The sequence below is a fragment of the Arabidopsis lyrata genome (genome assembly GCF_000004255.2).
Source record: "Arabidopsis lyrata subsp. lyrata unplaced genomic scaffold ARALYscaffold_8, whole genome shotgun sequence".
Taxonomy (NCBI): domain Eukaryota; kingdom Viridiplantae; phylum Streptophyta; class Magnoliopsida; order Brassicales; family Brassicaceae; genus Arabidopsis; species Arabidopsis lyrata.
Genome location: NW_003302548.1, coordinates 15,218,157 through 15,238,910, shown reverse-complemented (window position 1 = coordinate 15,238,910; position 20,754 = coordinate 15,218,157). Strand labels below are relative to the sequence as shown.

Here is a 20,754-nt window from a genome sequence, read left to right as displayed (position 1 = left end):
TCCGTTTCGTTAAATTTATGATTAAGTTTCATTGATTTTAACTATTGGTGTTAAAAGCGATCATTTTGCCAAGATTTGAGGTTACTTGTCCCAAGCTTCCCTTTTCATCGTATCAATTTCTCACATTTATCTCTTACAGTGATGTTTAGGAAGTCAAGTCTTACTTTAGAATACCAGAGAACATTTGCATTTGTTCAGAAACAAGGAATGTTCCTTAGCCGATTCATTAACAAAAACTGGTAGAAGTATTAGACAGACGCACACGAAATAACAAACCTTAAACCCAACCCTAAAATGTTCAAGTGACTCTTAACACACAAAAGACAAGACATTCTGAAAAACCTTAAAAACTCCGAATAACTCGACATATTAGAAGTTTTCAGAACCATAAAGATAAACTTCTTCATCTCTTAGTCGACTTCCTCCATCTTGCTCTCTTCAGCAGCGTCCTCCTCCAACTCAGGCATAGCACCATCTTCCTCAACATTCTCATCCTCATCAATGCTCAGACCCAACTTCAACATCCTGTGAATCCTAGCAGCAAACGTGTTCGGTTCATCAAGACTGAATCCAGAAGTCAACAAAGCCGTCTCGAACAGCAACATGACAAGATCTTTAACAGACTTGTCATTCTTGTCTGCTTCAGCTCTCTTTCTGAGCTCTTCCATGATACCATTGTCGGGGTTGATCTCCATCGTTTTCTTGCTTGACATGTAGCCACTCATGCTGCTATCTCTCAGGGCCTGTGCTTTCATGATCCTTTCCATGTTCGCAGTCCATCCATATTCACCAGTTACTAGACAGCAGGGAGAGTCCACGATTCTGTCAGAGACAACAACCTTCTCAACCTTATCCCCAAGGATTTCCTTAATCGTCTTACAGAGGTTCTCAAAGGATTTCTTCTTCTCTTCCCTTTTCTTCTTCTCTTCTTCCGTCTCATCTTCAAGTTTCAGTCCTTCTTTGGTTGCAGAGACAAGTTTCTTACCATCATACTCCTTCAATTGTCCAACAGCGTATTCGTCAATTGCATCCACCATGTAAAGTACCTCGTAGCCTCTCTTCTTCAGCTTCTCCAAGAAGGGAGAATTCTCAACAGCCTTTTTGCTTTCACCAGTTATGTAGAAAATGTCCTTCTGACCTTCCTTCATCCTTGTGACGTAATCTTTCAAGCTCGTCATTTCATCACCGCTCTTTGTGGAGTGGTACCGTAGAAGATCAGCAATCTTTGACCTGTTCTGACTGTCTTCATGGATACCCAATTTGAGATTCTTGGAGAAGGCCTCGTAGAATTTCGTGTAGTCTTCTTTATTCTCAGCGATCTCGTTGAACATCTCAATACACTTCTTCACTAGATTCTTCCTGATCACCTTAAGGATCTTGTTCTGTTGAAGCGTCTCACGGGAGATGTTGAGTGGCAAGTCATCAGAGTCAACAACACCTTTCACAAAGCTGAGGTACTCTGGGATAAGTTCTTCACAGTTGTCCATAATGAACACCCTCCTCACATACAACTTGATGTTGTTCAGCTTCTTCCTCGTGTCGAAGAGATCAAACGGAGCTCTCTTTGGAACAAAGAGAATGGCCTTGAATTCAAGCTGACCCTCCACAGAGAAGTGTTTCACGGCTAAGTGATCTTCCCAGTCATTGGTCAAGCTCTTGTAGAAAGCAGCATACTCTTCCTTAGTGATCTCTTCTGGCTTCCTCAACCAAATAGGTTTCTGCTTGTTGATGAGCTCCCACTCGTGAGAGACTTCTTTGATTTTCTTCTTCTTTTTACCGTCTTTCTCCTTCTCCTCATCAACTTCCTCAACCTCACCTTCGTTTTCTTTCTTTGGTTCATCTTCATCCTCATCATCACTGATCTCCTTCTCAGTTGTTTTCTCGGTCCACAGGTAAATTGGGTAACTGATGAACTCAGAATGCTTCTTTACCAAGTCTTTGAGTCTTCTCTCCTCCAGGTATTCAAGCTATAAGAATAAACTCACTTATAAGAAGACAGAAAACATCAAAAGAAAAGAAACAATCCCCAAAACACTCAAAGCTATGATTCATTACCTGATCATCCTTGAGGAATAATGTGATCTTAGTTCCTCTACCAAGTGGTTCCCCATCCACATCCCTAGTAACAGTGAAGGAACCACCAGCTTGAGACTCCCAAACGTATTGTTCATCATCATTGTGCTTTGTAGTGACAATAACCTTCTCTGCAACAAGATAAGCAGAGTAGAAACCAACACCAAATTGACCTATCATACTCACATCAGCTCCAGCTTGAAGAGCTTCCATAAATTCCTTAGTTCCAGACCTCGCAATGGTCCCCAAGTTGTTCACCAGATCTGAAAATGCATTAAGAGAGTCAAACCACAGCACAAACACTGACCTTGACTCCAATCAAACAAATACTAGGCATAGATTCATTACCTGCTTTGGTCATGCCAATACCACTGTCGATAATCGAGAGCGTCTTGTTAGCCTTGTCTGGAACCAGCCTAATGAAGAGTTCAGGCTGTCCATCGAGCTTGCTCTTATCGGTCAAGCTCTCAAATCGAATCTTGTCAAGAGCCTACAAAACCATCCATATTAACAAAACATAATCAGAAGTCTTCCTCCAGGAAACCACAATTCCACTGCTACAATCCTCACAATAGGATAATCCCAGCAAGAACCTTCCAACAGATCTAACTACAACATATATGATACGAGTCTATCAATTCACAGCAGGATCGATAATCCTAAACTAACTTGATGCACAAGCCAAATCACGATCTATTAGAAAAACTAAAGAATCCAGGTATCCAAAACTAAACCTACGAATCCAAACACTATCAACGGATCCAGGTACAATAACATGCACGAAAGTAGGTAATCGGAAGAAACACAGAGCTGAGAGATTTAAAGGGAAACATACATCAGAAGAGTTACTGATGAGCTCACGGAGGAAAATCTCTTTGTTGCTGTAGAAAGTGTTGATGATCAAGCTAAGAAGCTGGTTAATCTCCGCTTGGAAAGCAAAAGTCTCTGCATCAGCCATCTGAACTTCTGCCATCGTAACACGATCTTTGATTCAACGCAAACGAAAAACGAAAGAGAATGCGAGAGAGATTTAGAACTTAGAGAGCGTTTCGAGAGATTTGTGATTGTTTTCTTGATTTATGAAGAAGAGAGGAAAACACAAAGTGAATTTATAGAGGAGAAATAAAGTTCTAGTCTCTTCTTTTCGAAATAAAGGAAAACCAGGGGATTCTGGATTGTTCGTTGAAACGACGTCGTATTTCGACGAAATCAACCGTTTTTGGCTTTGTGGCCAACGAATTCCAGAAACTTCTTCTCGTATCGAGAGACTCCACTTCTTTCAAATCCGAGTCAATCTCTGGTTAAGAAATTTCTTCGGTTCACTGTGAACTGAACCCGGTTCAATATCTTTAATTTATAATATACTAAAATCAAATTAAATAAAATTCGTTTGAAATTAATAAAACTCAATTAAACATCATCATACATACTTCTATTATCTCTCATCACTACAAACTACAGATTCAATGATATACTAGTAGATAGTCTGAGTGAACCAAGTCAAATTTAATTTAGCACAACTTCAAAAAGAAGAAAAATGGTATAATTAGTGCAATGCATGGTTATTTGAATGGAACACATTTATTAGTTCCTGATATAAACATACATTACTTGATTATGTAACTACTAACTATTGCAATATGAATGTATGATAAATAAATAATGATTTTATTTCGAATTTTATCCTACAAATAATGATCAAGATTCAAGAAGAAGAAGTAGCCGTTATCTTTAAATAATATAAACCAACTCTCGTTTGTCTATCACCAATAGTCATTACAAGAACACTTGCCATCTTCAAACCGATGAAATCTATTGTTATCTCTCACAATGATCACTCGTCTCGTACATATGGACATGAACTTGATCGCGTTATGGCAATCACCGCAAACACGCAGATTCTTCATCACCCGGATCGGTCTATCAGCCGGAAATGTGATTAGTCCAAAAGCAATAGCTAATCTCTCGCTATGATACCTTATGGTCTGATTCTTCTCATCACCATCCACTTCTCTCAGAACATAGCTCGTGTCTGCAACATAACCCGCTTTCTCCATCTCTTCCCCTAACTCAGCCAGCTTCTCATATATCTCCTTGCTTCTCTCATGGCGTCTTTCTCCAGCTGCAAATGTATGAACTTTGTTCCTTTCTTCAACCCAACTTAGCCCTGTTTCCTTCTTTTCCCCTCGGTCTCGAAGCAATTTTCTGGCTTTGGCTGCGTCTTCGAATCTACCATCGGCTGCATAAGCATTAGATAAAGAAATGTGCATACCGGAACTCACTGGTCCTAATTCGAAGACCTTGTCTGCTGCAAATGCTGCAAGTTCTGTGTTCTTGTGGATTGTACAACTCGTTAATAAAGCTCCCCATACAGATTCCGTGGGATCGATTGGCATATTCGTGACTATTTCAAGTGCTTCTTCTAGTTTACCAGCTCGTCCCAGCATATCCACCAAGGAAGCGTAATGCTTATCCGTCGGCTCAATTCTCGATTCTTTCATCAGATCAAAGTAGTATTTCCCTTCATCTACTAGACCCGCGTGGCTACAAGCATTGAGCACATTCAGAAAAGTTATAAAATTTGGTTTCATTCCAGAGAGTTTCATCCGCTTGAACAATTCAATAACCTTTTGAGTATGCGAATGTTGCGCACAAGCCTTAAGCATCGCGTTCCAAATCCCGAGATTCCTCATAGGCACCTCATCAAAAACTTGATAAGCTCCTTCAAGATCACCACATTTCGAATACAATGAGACTAACGAACTACCCACAAAGCTAGAAGAGTCAAAGCTGGACTTAATACACAACCCCTGAATCTGTCTACCTAACTCAAGTAGAGTCGAATTGGCACAAACACTAATAACAGTCGAAAACGAGTAATCATTAACAGCGAGATTTTCAAACAAAGCTTCTTTAAACAACCACAAAGCTTCCTCATTTTCACCCATTTGAGCATACCCATACATCATCCCACTCCAAGTAACAACATTTCTCAGAGGCATTTCGTCGAACATCTTCCTCGCATAAACAATTTCTCCACATTTCGCATACATATCAACCAAAGAACTCCCAACGAACACATCAGCATCATACCCAGTCTTCATCGAGAGACAATGAACCGATTTCCCAATATCACAACGACTCAAAATTCCACAAGACTTGGTCGCAGACGGAAGAACATGATCATCAGGTCTAAGGCTTCCCGCCATCATTTTCCTAAGAAACTCGAGTGACATCCATGGAAGCTCGTTCTGAGCAAAACAAGAGATGATTGAACTCCAAGTCGTCGCACTCTTTTGTGGGCTATCTTCAAAAGCTCGACGAGAATCAAACGGAAGCTGTGATTTGGAGTAGAAATTAATGAGATTGTTAGCGACGAGAGGGATAAGAGAAAGGCCTGATTTAACGATATAGCCATGAAGCTGAAGTCCTTTAACAATGGATCTGGATCTAGCTGAAGAAAGAAGAAGATCACAAATTTGATTGTAATTGTGACATGGAACGAAGAAAGCTGAAGAATTCAGAGCCATGAGGAAGAAGATGGTTGAACACTGGACTTTTGCTCAGTGAGAAACGAGATCTCTTATTGGGTAAAATTTAACATGGCCCATTAATTCGTTCGGCCCATTAGGTTTAAGTGAATGATTGCCTTTGAAACCCTACATTGTCGTCTACGTTAAGTCTGGAACTGGAACCAAAAGACACGATCTTTGAAAAACTCGATGGAAAGAGAGGGAGACTCAGATCCAATCCCGACTGACATCATTCTCGTCTCTCGATATACTATCGAAATTGTCTAATAAGTCAATCGCTAGGTTTGGTCTCGCATACAAGTTCTGTTCGTCTATACTTAGAGGTCAAGATTTCACTAAGTTGTTCCAAACTAGGCCCTTGACTCGGCCACGTCTCTTATTCGCCGTTCAAAATTCTGATAAGTGGTGCTTATACTCGTCGCCTCAGCCGAAGAATCCAGATGAGAATCATTCTCTTGTACTATCAACCGATTTTCATATGCAGTTACCTAGAGACATGTGCCAAGAGATTTTTGGCCTTGTCTCTGGTTTGCTCTATTTCCCTAATACGCTGACAGATAAAGTGCCGGTGATATGTAACCCTAGCACGGGACAGTACGCAAGATTAACTCAATGGACAAGTAAGAGCAATTTGAGCAGCTTATTAGGGTATGATCCTATTGGCAAACAATACAAGGTACTCACAACAAGCAATTCATATTTTAATTCACAAAATATTCAGACATTACGAACTGGAAAAGTAGCATGGAGGACGATCCAATGTCTCGTAGACCATTATCCTATAAGTGAAGGGATATGCATCAATGGGGTTTTGTATTACATGGCTCGCCACCATGACCAGTTCAGTGGTGTGAAGATAGCTTCCTTTAATGTAAGGTATGAAATAAGTTTCTAAATGCGGATCATGACATAACCTTATGTTCTTTGCTTGCTAAACTGATCAATTATAAGGGTAAATTAGGTGTGCTTCGTTGTTATTGGGATAATCAAATTTATAAAAAGCCTTGGGCTGTAGTTAAGTTGTGTTTGTGGGTTCTAGAGGATGCTGAGAAAGAAGAATGGTTGAAATGTGAATACACTTTACCGGTCTTTAAGGGTTATGTTTCCGTTGTTGGAGTGACTGCTACTGGTGAAATTATTTTGTCCATGGATTATACATCGAAATCCTTCTTTGTTTACTACTTCAACCCCGAAACAAACACTTTGCAAAGAGTTGGAATCCTAGGGCTTGAAGGGTCAGAGAAGAATCTTAGTAGTAGAGTTCACACCTTTGTAGACTATGCAGAAGATTTCAAGTTTATATAACTCATATGTAAATTACCTGGAAATGTGGCTTTTCATCAGACAACTTTTGTTGTGAGCTTCATCATTTGTTGGCTTATCAATTTGGTTTCCCAGGTTTTCTTCTCGATGTTACTTGAAAATTAACAAAATATGCATTTTCATAAAACGTCTTTTTGTAATGATATTATAGTCTATAAGATTCTTTTAAGATCTCTCTATCAATTTTGTCTTTTCATTTCTAAGAAATTATTAATTGATACCTGAAACAACGTATGTCTCTGTTAATCCCCAACTTAAACAAAATAATCTACACTTAGTTTTGACAAAAAATAAATATAATAAAATCTACTCTTTGTGAACTCACTCTTTGGCTTTGAATGGTTGTTTAATACGCTGTAGACCGGAATAAAATCGGACTAGTACGCACTGAATTTACCATTCACTATTGCATACTAGTATGCACTATTGCAGACTAAAAATCTCCATACTAGTATACACTTGAGCATACAACTCCATACCATCATAAGTTCACTCTAGTCCGCATTTTTTCATTCCATTCCCCAAAAGCTCCATACCATCATAAACTCCATACCAACATACAATTGTCTGCTCCATACTACATTCTAATATTTTGCATACTAAAATATTGGTATGCAGAGTCTAGTCCGCATCATATGGACTAACCATACAATTGTCTACTTCATACTACAGTCTAATGTTTTGCATACTAATATATTGGTACGCAGTGTCCAGTCCGCATCATATGGACTAACCATTTATGTTTATACATACATATGACGATTGATTGAGAGTATCAAGACAGCTTAATTATTCTCAAAAACTAAAACTTTTGACACGCAAATAACTCCTTACTCTTGTCCAAATTAACAAGATCGAGTGAGTCGTTAAACAATCTAACATTCAACAATAAGCGCGGCTATCTGAAAAACAAAAACAAGATTATGAAGTTTTATCAGCCAGGCAGTATTAGTCTATTCGGCTGAATATGATGTTCAACGGCCGCATTAGCAATCTGGTGAAAAGCCAGCGAGTATATTGCTATTATTTTACATGAAAGACAATGACAATGATGATTATATCTATTAAAACTAGAGCTGCTAAAGACAATGAAAATGATGATTATAGCCTTATTTAGTCTCAATTACCGACTGTACGACCACTTTGGGATGATTTTGGGATGAGCTGCTGTTTGATAAGACTATGGTTATATCTCTGGCTTGAATAGATTGAAGTCCTTTAACAAATGAACACGTCCGATGTATGTGGATAGGAACGAGTACAAATATGAGATTAATTTGTTCTCTATAAAGCAATTTTACATGCATCACAAAACAGTCAAAGAAACCTAAGGATAAAAAATGGGTATCTCCTCAAGATTTTATGGCGTTTACTTTAGCAAGACGGCAGTGCAACTCAACAAAAAAAATTGAGTATTACAAATCATAATAATATGCATATTTAAATTAATTTAAAATTTTCGTCACTTAACAATTAACATTACCATCACTTATTATTTTTTTAGCATTCACATTTTTTCTAACCGGTACAAATTCATTACCATATTTTCACCGGTTTGATTCTTTTTTTTTTAATAAAATAACTGTTTTAATTTTTATGTTTTTTCATATAGTATTGTTGTAAACAAAATTTCAAAAATAAAATAAATTTAGAAGATTATCCACTAATTCATTTCCATTTATATTTTTGAAGTCAACAATTCCAAATAAAAGAAATTTTTGAAAATAGTTTAGTATAGTATTAAAACCACGCGTTTTTAGTCTTACAAAATAAAACAGAGGGAGTAATATACAGAAGAAAGTCGCAGTTATCAATTGTATTGACTTAACCATTTAGATACGAAATTAATTAATATACATGTTTAAAAAAATATAGTCAATTCAATCTTATGCTTTAATGACTAAGCAAATTACTCCCCCATAGTACACATATATATATATGAGATATACTCATGATTTATAGATGAGAAATAAGAGAATTTCTTATCAAACAGAAAAAAAAAAAAAAAAAAACACTAAACTTTTCCCTTAATTAAGTATGTTTACTGAAGACCTTTTGGTCGAAATTCTCTTAAGATTGCCTGTGAAAACCCTAGCGATATGTCTATGTGTGTCCAAGCTTTTGGCCTCAATCATCCGCAGTCGACATTTCATCAACTTATACCAATCTCGATCCTCTACTCATCAGCAACATGTCATGTTTGCTTTACGTGATATATTCACGTTTTCTCGTTGGCATTTCTTCTTATCATCCCAACCTTCTTTGGTTACCAATGCGATATGCTGCGTCGATAATACTTCTCTCACGCCTGATTGCGTCAATGGCTTGATATGTCTCGAAGACATGCATCGATTGTGGATATACAATCCTGCCACGAGAAAAGGCGTACTTTTGCCCCAATCCGCTCCCTATAAACCGTTTAGGAAATGGTATATGGGATACGATCCTATCAATTGTCAATATAAGGTATTGTTTTTCTCAAAAGAAAAGTTAGTATGTCCCTATAAAGTGGAAGTGTTTACATTGGGAGGTCAAGGTTCATGGAAAATGATTGAGGTTGAGAATAATCATTCTCCCGCAACCAGAGGAGTATGCATCGATGGGGTTGTGTATTACGGTTCTCACACGGCGCATGGACTGAGACTTGAGAGATTCTATGTGGCGACGGAAAAGTTTGGTAATTTCATTGAAATACCGGTCGAGGCTAGTAACTTTTATGGTTTCTTTACCTTTGTGAACTACCAAGGGAAACTAGCTTTACTTGTTACAAAAAATATTAACATGTATGATTTATGGGTTTTGGAAGTTGCCGGGAAACAAGAATGGTCTAAGGTTTCTATCGTTTTACCTCGAGAGTTGTTCTCGTATGATCTTGTTTGTCTAGAGTTAGTTGGTTTTGTTGCTGGTAGTGGTGAGCTTATAGTTACAGCTCGTGATCAATCTTATCATCTTTATCTTGTCTATGTTGATCTCAAGATGAAACGTTCAAATACAGTTTGGCTTGGGGGGATCAGATGCTCATATCGACCATCTTTATTAGTGCTTACTTTCACGGATTACGTTGAAAGTATTATGTTTTTGTAATAAGAATAAGGAGAGTGATGTTGACATTATAATATTGTTGAATGGATTGTTTTTTCGTTTAATTTTTTGTCACTTTTTTTTAAGTCTTTTAATGTAATAATATATGCTCATTTTCTCGTCTTGTTTCTTCTTTATATATTTTACATATTAATTAATCAATCAGAAGTTGTAACAACGGCGAGTGACAAGTCTATATATAAAAAGTCCATATATATATATATAATTAATATTGCTGATAATGTTACATTTTCATTTGAGTTCTCAATCATGTGTGAGATTGAATATCATGAACCTTACATTATATCAATCTTATTGTAATTCATAGACTAATCATAGAAGACTTAACGCTCTCTTTGGAGAAAGGCGGGTCTTAAAATTTTAACAGCATATATCTTTCTGCTTGTCATATATTGACCGCGAATTATCGCTTTGAAATTAGTTGTCTAAGCCTGATTAAGTAGAAAAACCTAGCGAGCTTCTTCATATGGGAATAGAGGAAAGCTCTTTGAGGCATAGACTGTTTGAGTGTTTTCTCTTCTTTCTTTGGAAGAGAGATAGAGCGCAACAACTGGACCACAATAACACAATCCTAGCTCTGTTTTAACAGATCGATAGAATCAGACACATATTATCTTTGGACCATTATGTTTGTATTTTTTATTCGATAAATTTAAGATGGCCCATTAATTCATTTAGCCCATTAGGTGAATGATGACAACTCCGATCCGATCCCGATTGACATCATTCACGAGATACTCTTGAGATGTTCTAATAAATCAATCGCTAGGGTTTGGTCTCGCATCCAAATTATGTTCGTTCATACTTAGACGTCCAGAGTTCACCGAGCTGTTCCTTACAAGGTACTAGCCATAACCAATTCACGATATGAAGAGGGACATATTCTGACATTAGGAACAACTGGAAAAATGTCATGGAGGAAGATCGAAGTGCCGGCTTAACATGGGGGCGAGCTGGGCAATTACCAGAGGCCCACAAATAAAAGGGGTCCACACAATTTTTTTTTTTTTACAAAGCGTAACCAAAAATAATAAAATTTGTGCAAGTATAACAGAAAAAAAGAAAATTATTATTAAAAAAGGGGCCCATATATATTTACATTCTTTTTAAGAATAACGTAATTCTTCTTTTACAAATTTGTTGGGTCCAAGTTAGAAGTTGATTTACTTTAGACCAATAATTCTAAAAAAAATTATTGTTTTGTTAGGCTAAATATCTTTTGTAAAATGATCTTGTTGCTTTATTTTTTTTAAATAATGTTTTCTTTGTGTTTTAATCTTATAAATATTATTTTTTTTAACATACTAGGGGTCCATTTTTTTTTTTTTGCCCCAGGGCCTAGGATATGTTTGAGCCGGCACTGGATCGAACGTACAGTAAACCATTATCCTATAAGTGAAGGGATATGCATCAATGGGGTTTTGTATTACATATTTACATGGCTGAACGCAACAAGGGTTTGAAGAATATAGCTTGCTTTGATGTTAGGTCTGAAAATATTAGGTTTCTTAACGCAAAATCTACTAATTGTATCATATCCCATTGTTCTTTAATTTGCCTACTAAACTGATTTATTACAAGGGTAAATTAGGCGTAAAATTAGTCATTCTTTTGGAAGGCGTCGGAATGAACGTACAGCCTGTAAATGTGACTTCTTATCTACAAGTTTAGTTGTTAGCTTCTCATTATTATTTTCAGGTTTTCTTTTCGATGCTCTCTAATTAATTCTATTGCAAGTTACTTGAAAGCAAAATCATGTTTTATCCCACATTAACTGTATATTCTTGAAACATCCTTATGTACTGATGTTATAGTTTAAAGGTTCTTTTAAGACATCTATAGCAATATTCTAGTTTCTTTGGTTTTCAAAAATTTATCGTAATAGGTTATAAGATATAACGTTAAAAGTTAAAACAAAATGTAATCTGTTGAGATTGAATCAGAAAATTGGAATTGGCATTACCTACACTCTTCTTGTTTATACATGATTAGTTAAAACTTAAAAGGGGATGTGCCTTTAGTCAAGTGGTTAAGTCCACATGACTCCGCCTTCCCCACCGGAGTTCGACTCCACTAAATCGCGTTACCCCGCGTAGTAGGGATTGGCTATGGATCGGGCCTTGTCGATCCAAAGATGTCAAAAAAAAAAAAAGTTAAAACTTAAAAGCATCAACACAGCTTAATTAATCTCAAATAATAAAAATTTGACACGAATATAATTAACATCACCCTTGTGAAACAAAAAACAAGAAGAGTTAGTCGTTAGACAATCCAACATGTATCCAAAAGAAAAAAGATTACGTAATTATGAAGGTTTATCAGCCAGAAAGTAGTTATAATGCTATTATTTTACATGAAAGAGTGAAAGACAATGAAAATGATGATGATAGATTGATAGCAACAAAACTAGAGGCTTGATACGACAGAGAAAACTTCTACTTTAAAGTAATATACATTTTACTAATAAACATTCAAAGATTCCAGTTTACTAAAAGATATATACATTTTCAGTTTTTTTTTTAATCCTGGTATATCATATGATGTCATATTAAAAAGAAAATAAGATGAATTGTGTTTACCAAATTCCGTAAAATTAAAATCTGAAAACTAAGAACTAGAATGTAGATGTATAGATCACTCAAATATGTATAGTAGACATATACCTCTCTTTTTGTTCTAAGATTGTTAGATATTAATTTGTTATCCCTTATAAAATAGTCTTGACTCTTGAACAACCATCTCGAGCACAACTTTTGAATTAGCTGCACGTTTTTGAGCGAGAAAGAATTTTTTTTTTTTTTTTTTTTTTTTGAGAAAGAATATTTGTAACAACCGTAAACGCACAAAATTGTATTTGTAAATGGACTAACGCAGGTATCGAGGTTGATGGCAATCTTCAACCTCTGATCTCCCGTGCTTATATGTTTGCCTTAAAAGCCAATAATTTGTGACAATGTTGAGGATAAAAACAAGGGAATAGAGAGCTTTTACAGCTCTAGTTTGCACGAATTTACAGTAGTGTTACTGTCGGAAAAGTGCAAACCACTGTTCTCTTTTTCTCTTCAATAATTTTAGTAGATAGTCCCCACATGTAAGAGTTAAAGTTGGAAGACCTCAAAGTTTTTGCCTATATAATTAATAAACAGCTTCACACTCACTTACAAAACTGTGGAAGCAAAGAGAGAAAAATAAAAGATGGAACACAAAAGGGCAGAAGGGAAGTCTTACGTGAAGAGAGGTTTGTGGCAACCTGAAGAAGACATGATATTAAAAAGCTGTGTTGAGACTCATGGAGAAGGAAACTGGGCAGACATTTCTCGTAGATCCGGTTCGATTTCCAAAGTTTTATATAGTGAATTTATGTTTGTTTACTCGGGATTTTGGGAAATTAAGGAATGTTTTTCAGGGTTGAAGAGAGGAGGAAAAAGCTGTAGGTTGAGATGGAAGAACTATCTAAGACCAAATATCAAAAGAGGAAGCATGTCACCTCAAGAACAAGACCTCATTATCCGCATGCATAAGCTTCTTGGAAACCGGTCTTTCCTCTTTCACCATTGATCCTCCCTCTCATAACTTTCGCGATACTAACTTCTTATTCTTTTCTATCAGATGGTCGTTGATCGCCGGTCGTCTCCCAGGTCGCACTGACAATGAAGTCAAGAACTACTGGAATACTCATTTGAACAAGAAATCTAGTTCCCGAAAACAGAATGCACCTGAATCAATCGGCGCCACTCCTTTCACCGATAAGCCAGTTATGTCTACAGAACTGAGAAGAAGCCATGGAGAAGAAGGAGAAGGAGAAGAGGAGAGCAATACCTGGATGGAGGAGACCAACCACTTTGGCTATGACGTCCACGTAGGATCTCCCTTGCCACTTATTTCCCACTACCCAGACAACACTCTTGTGTTTGACCCATGTTTTGCCTTTACTGATTTCTTTCCTCTGCTTTAGGACTTTCCTGGATTTATCTCGAGGGATAAATTCTTGCATAGACTTTTCGAGTCATTATTGCTTTAGTTATACAATTTATATCGAGTTACTTATCCCTAGCTATTTTCGAACCAGAGTATTAACAAGTGCAAAAAAATAAAAAAGCTTATGTCCATTGACTTAATCATTGTATGGGATTTCTGGTCAAAGCAATCCAAATTTTGGTAACATGTCTTGAAGAAAAAGCAAAGTTGTATTACTTACAAAACATCATCTTCCTGAGGATATAAGGTACCGTCATCAAGGGGTAAAGAAGGAGGGGTTCCTGGAGGAATACTAGCGGCACCATTTTCACCAGCACATATGCAAAGTGCTTCGGCATCTCTGACTGTTGAATCGAGGTCAATATGCCCAGACAGCTCATTGATGAACTTTAAGAGAGTGTCAAAATCCATCTGTTCTCCCATTATCTTGCTGCGGCATCGCTTCAAGACCGCCACACAAACATATAGGTGAAAATGTTCCGAGAGGTAGTGGGTCCACATCACCTCCCACAGCTGCATTGTCTTCTCGTACTCAAATTCCCTAAGACACATTGTCACCAGAATCAGATACAACACAGCAAAAAATTACAAGAAACAAAATTTCTTCTTGAAATTAAGAAAACAATATTGGGAATACTCGTCATTCACATTCAAAGTGCTATGGAACGTATTTCAGGTATATTAGACAATATATTTTCTTTAGATATCTCAGACATTGGAAAGGTTTCTAGCCGGGTATTGCAGAATGGGTAAACTGGTTAACTAATCACAGATGATATCCAATTCCCAATACCAATAGACTCCGGATATCCCAATTTTTGGTAGGGTGGCAGTAATTCTTGTCCAGCCCAAAATGAGGCTGTGGTACAAACATCAAAACAATAACGAGAAAGAGGCAAAAAAGAAGAAACAAACCTTTTAAACTGAATCAGGATCCAGCGGAAACAGAAGAAGTAATTTAAGCAGTCATTCTGCTTGAAGTAATTATGCAGCGGGGTATCGAGCAACTCTACCAGCTGTGGGACAGTGAAAATGTAAAAGAAAATGCTTCAGATTCAGATCCCAACATTGATGCCGAATGCTGATAGAAAGGAAGAAATGCAAAATGTAAACTGTAGAAGTGTTCTCGAGAAAAAAATTATAGACCTTTGAGAGTGCAAAGAGCTGAGTATGCATCCCATTCTGGTCACGGTTAAAGTTGGGTCCAAGGCGTTCCATCAGTGCCACGAAACACCAAAAGGATTCTGATTCATCCTCCATCACGAACAAGATAGGAGACAGATAATCACTCATTCCCTAACAATCAGAAAAAAAACACTTATCAGTTAAACACACAATGGAAAAATTCAAAGCAAAAGCCAGAAATAGAAGAGTGTCCAGCAGTTCAGCTTATACGCTAAGTGGGGCAACCAACCCAAAATATGGTTTCATAACAGTAAGGACAACGCCAACTTGTAATTCAGTGCTAAGAATGAACTTTGAAAACTGATGAGTACCTGGCAGTAACCCAGGTCAAAATTGTAGAAGGAGTAGGTCAACAGAATATCACGCATGCTATTGACATGTAGATTGTCATCCCCTTCATAGTATTCAAATGCCCTATCAGTTCTTACCTACACAAGAAGAAACCAGGAATATAGCTTAACAGGAATTCCGTGAATAAGGCACACCACATTTATCACAATTCTCAAACTCTTCTTACCACATCTTTATCTATCAATCCTTTTCTCTCCCGATATTTTGTGAACCTTTTTGCTTGTTCAGGGGAAATGCTCTGTCAAAAAAAAATATACTATTTAAAAGTGCTGCTACATGAGGGAAATAAACTACTCTACGAACGCCTGAAATTTTTATGTAAATAGCTCAGGCATCATTGAGCAAAAGAACTACATAGCCTATTAAGGAATCTAGATATGATGATGAATGAACCTGCCACTGCTGTTTCAATGTTGCATATTCCATCCGTTTGACAGATCGAAGATATTCTCTCTCTGCATATGTCGAGTCATATGCATAATATCCCAAGAGAAAGGGCCATACCTACAATGATGAGCCCAAGTTTCAAAATCAATCTGCATATAATTACGCAAGCCTATTTTTAAATTAAAATTTCATATGAAATATAAAGTTAACCTCTCTTCGCAATTGGTGCTCAATGCCTCCATAGAAAACTCTCTCCCGAAGAGCTTTTGATTCCACAACTCGCCCTTCAGAATCCAACAACGCTGTGAACTAAGAGCCCAGCAAAAATTTGAATTTAAACAGAGATTAATAGAAAATAGATATGCGTCCACTTAGCAAACGAAGAAGCAAAACATATATTCTCTACCAGGTTGCACATTACTCTGTCGATATTTTACACTTAATGCTTGGTGATATATATGAATGATTCACCTTCTCTAAAATTTAGTATAAGAAAAAACACAGCACCCAAGAAAGTTTCCTCTCTAAACTTCCCAGACTTTGAAAAATTGCAGTATACGAAAGTGCTTACCTCTTTATGCCCCATTGGTGGTTGCCTTGGCTTTCCCCACACCAAACTTAATTTATTAAACTGCAAAAGAGTAAGAATTAAATGGCATAATCTTCAACAAATTCATAAGTTTCATACTCTACATGTACTTGTTGTAACAAGCTGCCAGCTAATCATCAGTTCTCAATATTTGGTAGCATAGCATTCCATCCGTAAATGTTTATATTACTAATACAAGGTGAATCATTCATATATATTGCAGAAGTGATTATCAACTAAAGCTGATCGTTTCAATCAATGTTTAACATGCTTAGTTTTCAAATTGATTTCCCTTGAATACAAAAACAAAGAACTTTCAGAGCTGTGTTTTCAACAAACTTTAACAAAAACAAGCAAAAGTGCTGTAACTCAATAGTCACTGGTATCTAAGGTAGTGTTCCAACGAACTGCAAGTACAAGCACAACTGAAATGCATGGATAAAGTCCACCCATAGAAGCACTCGAATTATGCCCGGTAGGATAACTAGAGTACCAAGGTCAAGATGATTGTCAATTGGGTATCCAGGATGAATCAGAACAAGGAAAAAAACTTATGATGTATGGAATTTTGTAATTAGGTACATTTAAAATAAATGACAATCTATCCAAGAGACAAAAAAAAACTATATGTTGCAAACACAGGACAGTTCACAATATACCAATATAGTTTCCACCAACATGCTAATGCTTATAACAAAAAAATGATCATTACCTCTAAGGGATCCGCAGGGACATCAATGTCATTAGAAATTTCTTCATCCTTGAGAAGGTCATTTTCAGAATAACTATGACGGATTTCATTATGCTTTTCCTCAGCAATATTTGACAACTTTTCAGGATAACTATGTACGGGTAGGTTATTCCATCTCTTGTCAACGGAACCAAAGCCATTGTTTTCGGAAAACAACTGAGTAGTTGTATCTCGAGCAAATTTGGTAACCAGAGAAAACTTCTCAAGAAGATGAATTGAAAGATCCCGAGTTGGATCATGACTCTTGTGCTTTCTCAGACCAGACTGGATAACACTAGAAACTCTATTACCAATATCTGCACTTGTTCTCCCTTGATTTTCGTTAGAAGAACCTCCGTCTAAGGGGTATACTGATTGTCCACTTGCTACAGGCAGTGAACTTGGCAGCTCCAATGAAGACAAAGTTCTCTGTCGGATATTATGATAAAATCTATTAGCCAATAAGAGAATAAAAACAATTATCACTGCACCCAACATGAGATGATCTGATATGATTACCTGCAAGGGACTCTGAAAATCATTCACAATGAACACATTTGGATCTTCTGACGACCTATAAAAAGCTAGTATCATGTAAGACTATGAATTCTGAATATTTTCTTTGTGGCATAACTATGTAACGAGTCATCCAGTTCCATACGATGATAAACTCTGGTGAGCCAAAAGTTTTCATGTTAGGCTTCTCTAATGAGTAAGTAACAAGTGCTATAAATGCCTGTCAATACATTTACACTGTGCATTCCTAAGCTACTTTGATACAGTAACCGAACAAACTATAAAGACAGGTTATAAATAAGAACATCAAAAAAGGCCAGGAACAAAAACTATCTCACATCAGACACAAACCTTGCAAGAAAAACATGCTGCTTCACTATGGCCAGAAATTCCCTGACTCCTCCATTATAGAAGTACAGAGGCGGAAATGCAAGTCCTGCAGGTCATTTTAAACGAGTAAGTGTAAATCATTCGACTTGTCGAGAAGGAAAAGGGAAACCCCCTCCCATTAAAGTAATTCAATATATTCATTATATATATCTCACAAAAAGCAACAGCCGAAGTTTTGCTTACCAGAAGACAGGACAACAATAACATACTGCCATCCGAGAGTAGGAGTGTGTCGCCTAATGGACCTCACTTCAGTAAACGGAACCGCGGTGATGGTATAAAGACTCCTGTCTAGAAAAGATATAGAAACTAAGAACAAAGTTAAGGCATTATCTTCAATACCAACATATACAAATTCAGTTCAAAGAATCCTAATTACCTTTCTCTGATAACTTTGCATTTGAAGTTTGTCCCTTGTATGGAATCCACGACTAGCCATCATATATCAAAAAATGGAAACAAGTAAGTAAATGAATACAAACTAATACATCAAACAATCAATTTCTTCCTCTTAAATTCTTGGATCATATCCATACAAAAAGGAGTTGCAATTGATTGATTACCAAGAAGAGAACAGAATCTTGCTTAGTCAACTTCAATCTACCACTAATCCTCTCAGATGCGAACTGTGTAGGATGAATTGCAACGTTATCTTTCAAATATATCAATTCGGCGTCATCGTGTTCACTTGGTGAACTTCTCTTTCCGCTATCGCTACGCATCATACTAGCCGATCCCTAACAAAATCAAGAGACATAGAACACAATCAAACGATCGATTCAAACATCGAATCAAATAGATAACGAATTCAAATTCGCATTGGCGGAGATGATCCATCGGGAAACTACGATCCACTTGTTGTTGAACAACGTATCAAAGCAAGAGAAGAACGAGAAAGTGAGAATAACAAACTTGTTGTTGAGAAGCGGCGTAATCGGCGTCGTCGGAGAGATCCTGTAGCTCCGATGCTTCCATACTCATGGTGATTTGACGAGGAGAGAGAGATAGAGATGAGAGATCGATTACCCTGAAGACGAAGTAATTAGAGAGGAAGCTTACGCGTCGTCGAGAATATTCGATTACGTGTGTATCTTCATTAATTCTGCAGTTAAAAAGGTGTTAATTACGGGTCGGCGTTGTAACCGAACCGAACCAAATTTAATCGATTTAGTCAACTTTATAATAATCCGAATAACACAAAAATACATAAAATTTATATAGTAGCAAATGCGAAATTGGTGCAACTGAACCACATTAATCAGAATTTAGTAAAAATTCATATTTTTAGTTGAGTCAAATACAAATTAAACAATTATGTTTACTTTTTATTTAAAACCAAATCAAAATTGAACCGAATCAAACCGGAATTAAAATATGGGTTTTTCATACACGTTTCCAAAAACTTAAGATCTATAAAATCTGATAAGCGAATAACAAAAATAAATAACTTTACAAGATCAGTTTTAACTCAAACAGTGAAATGACGTAGTTGAATTTTTATTCAAAATAACAATTAAAAAATTGTATCAATTCTCAAATGAAATGTTAAGTTTTTTTTGTTGTTGTAAGTTTGTAACATCCACTATATGAAAGTAAACCTCTTTTAAATGTTGAAATGTACGTATACATGTTGGGACTGGATATAACTATATTTGGTATTTCTTTGTAGAATGTCCGTATACATGTCTCACATAACATTATTAAGGTTTTGTTTTCTTATCATGTCCTTTAGGGATTAATCATTGTAGTAATGGCACTAATCATATTCGTTTTATTTAAAATCAGTCCTTTCTAGGCAGTTTAAAAAAAAAAAAAGTCTTTTCTAGGCAAAGATTGTTGAGAGTGTGAAGACTTGTTTGTACTCATTTTTTTGCTCATTATCTCATATTTCTATTTTTATTGTGTACAAATCTTTGGCCGTGATTACAATTACAATGTCTTTCATCTCCTCCTGGAGATTAGCATGTTACGGCTTTTTGGTAACTTCTTCACTGTCTCACCGGGCTCTGATCACTCACGTACATATATATTTCAATCACAATCGTTTCATATTTTCTTTTATTTTTGTTTTGACAATTACTCAACAATTATGGTCAAAACTCTACAAATCAAGCTGAAATCTGCTGTGAAAAATGCATGGAAGCACATATCCACCACTTGAGATCCTTTCTAAGTTTAGAACGAGAACTAGAAGCTTCAAAGCAATACCTCATTTGAGATCCTTTCTAAGTTTAGAACGAGAACTAGAAGCTTCAAAGCAATACCTCATTTACCTAGTAATCTGATGAAACAGAATGAACAAATAAGGATTGGACATGTGGGAGATGGTGATACTCCTCTCGCTTATTCGGTGTAAGAAGAGGCCACGTGGATCCATTAAATAGAAGTGGGAGTGATTCGCTGTCGATGACTTGGGCAAATCCTAGAAAATAGCCCCATCACCTCTCCTTACCTCAAATTCTAAACCCACTTTTTGTATTTGTTTGATATTGCTTGCTTTTACCAAAAATGTGATTTCTTTTCTTCTTATTAAAAAAAAAAAAAGATTAACAATATTATTGTAATTTAACTCAACATAATTAAAATAAGTTACACAA

The 20,754-nt window shown here is 36.5% G+C and overlaps 6 protein-coding genes and 1 long non-coding RNA gene across 8 annotated transcripts; 3 read left to right on the top strand and 4 right to left on the bottom strand.

Moving 5' to 3' along the window:
* Positions 1-171: 171 nt before the first annotated feature.
* On the bottom strand, positions 172-3,184 carry LOC9300262 (heat shock protein 90-1). Its single transcript, XM_021023448.1, has 4 exons — positions 2,909-3,184; positions 2,422-2,563; positions 2,056-2,336; positions 172-1,967 (listed from the first exon to the last, which is right to left on the bottom strand). The coding sequence occupies exons 1-4, from the start codon at positions 3,044-3,046 to the stop codon at positions 411-413; spliced, it is 2,118 nt and encodes a 705-aa protein (XP_020879107.1). The 5' UTR covers positions 3,047-3,184; the 3' UTR covers positions 172-410.
* Positions 3,185-3,720: 536 nt separating this feature from the next.
* LOC9301999 (putative pentatricopeptide repeat-containing protein At5g52630) lies at positions 3,721-5,623 on the bottom strand. Its single transcript, XM_002864139.2, has one exon. It carries the CDS (start codon positions 5,601-5,603, stop codon positions 3,837-3,839), a length of 1,767 nt encoding a protein of 588 aa, XP_002864185.1. The 5' UTR covers positions 5,604-5,623; the 3' UTR covers positions 3,721-3,836.
* Positions 5,624-5,781: 158 nt separating this feature from the next.
* Positions 5,782-7,176, top strand: LOC9301998 (putative F-box protein At5g52620). Its single transcript, XM_021016202.1, is given in 3 exon segments — positions 5,782-5,846; positions 5,848-6,487; positions 6,490-7,176. Coding segments are annotated over 3 exon segments (1,113 nt in total). The 5' UTR covers positions 5,782-5,795; the 3' UTR covers positions 6,912-7,176.
* A 1,384-nt stretch (positions 7,177-8,560) lies between these two features.
* Positions 8,561-10,044, top strand: LOC9301997 (putative F-box protein At5g52610). The gene has a single exon (XM_002865877.2). The coding sequence runs from the start codon at positions 8,967-8,969 to the stop codon at positions 10,011-10,013; it is 1,047 nt and encodes a 348-aa protein (XP_002865923.1). The 5' UTR covers positions 8,561-8,966; the 3' UTR covers positions 10,014-10,044.
* A 2,911-nt stretch (positions 10,045-12,955) lies between these two features.
* On the bottom strand, positions 12,956-13,348 carry LOC110229896. Its single transcript, XR_002333213.1, has 2 exons — positions 13,260-13,348; positions 12,956-13,158 (listed from the first exon to the last, which is right to left on the bottom strand). It is a non-coding gene; the product is annotated as an uncharacterized LOC110229896 (long non-coding RNA).
* On the top strand, positions 13,078-14,084 carry LOC9300261 (transcription factor MYB82). The gene is made up of 3 exons (XM_002865876.2): positions 13,078-13,359; positions 13,438-13,567; positions 13,641-14,084. Exons 1-3 carry the CDS (start codon positions 13,227-13,229, stop codon positions 13,984-13,986), a joined length of 609 nt encoding a protein of 202 aa, XP_002865922.1. The 5' UTR covers positions 13,078-13,226; the 3' UTR covers positions 13,987-14,084.
* Positions 14,085-14,118: 34 nt separating this feature from the next.
* LOC9301996 (GTPase-activating protein gyp7) lies at positions 14,119-19,244 on the bottom strand. Of its 2 annotated transcripts, none has more exons than XM_002864138.2 (15): positions 19,070-19,244; positions 18,721-18,894; positions 18,537-18,588; positions 18,341-18,448; positions 18,119-18,203; positions 17,771-17,825; positions 17,234-17,680; positions 16,504-16,563; positions 16,143-16,241; positions 15,939-16,049; positions 15,712-15,783; positions 15,506-15,622; positions 15,156-15,305; positions 14,925-15,025; positions 14,119-14,550 (listed from the first exon to the last, which is right to left on the bottom strand). In XM_002864138.2, exons 1-15 carry the CDS (start codon positions 19,136-19,138, stop codon positions 14,226-14,228), a joined length of 2,025 nt encoding a protein of 674 aa, XP_002864184.1. In that variant the 5' UTR covers positions 19,139-19,244; the 3' UTR covers positions 14,119-14,225. The 2 variants fall into 2 exon arrangements, with proteins under 2 accessions (XP_002864184.1, XP_020886660.1); XM_021031001.1 differs by having other exon boundaries at positions 18,341-18,466; positions 19,070-19,235.
* Between the last annotated feature and the right edge of the window lie 1,510 nt (positions 19,245-20,754).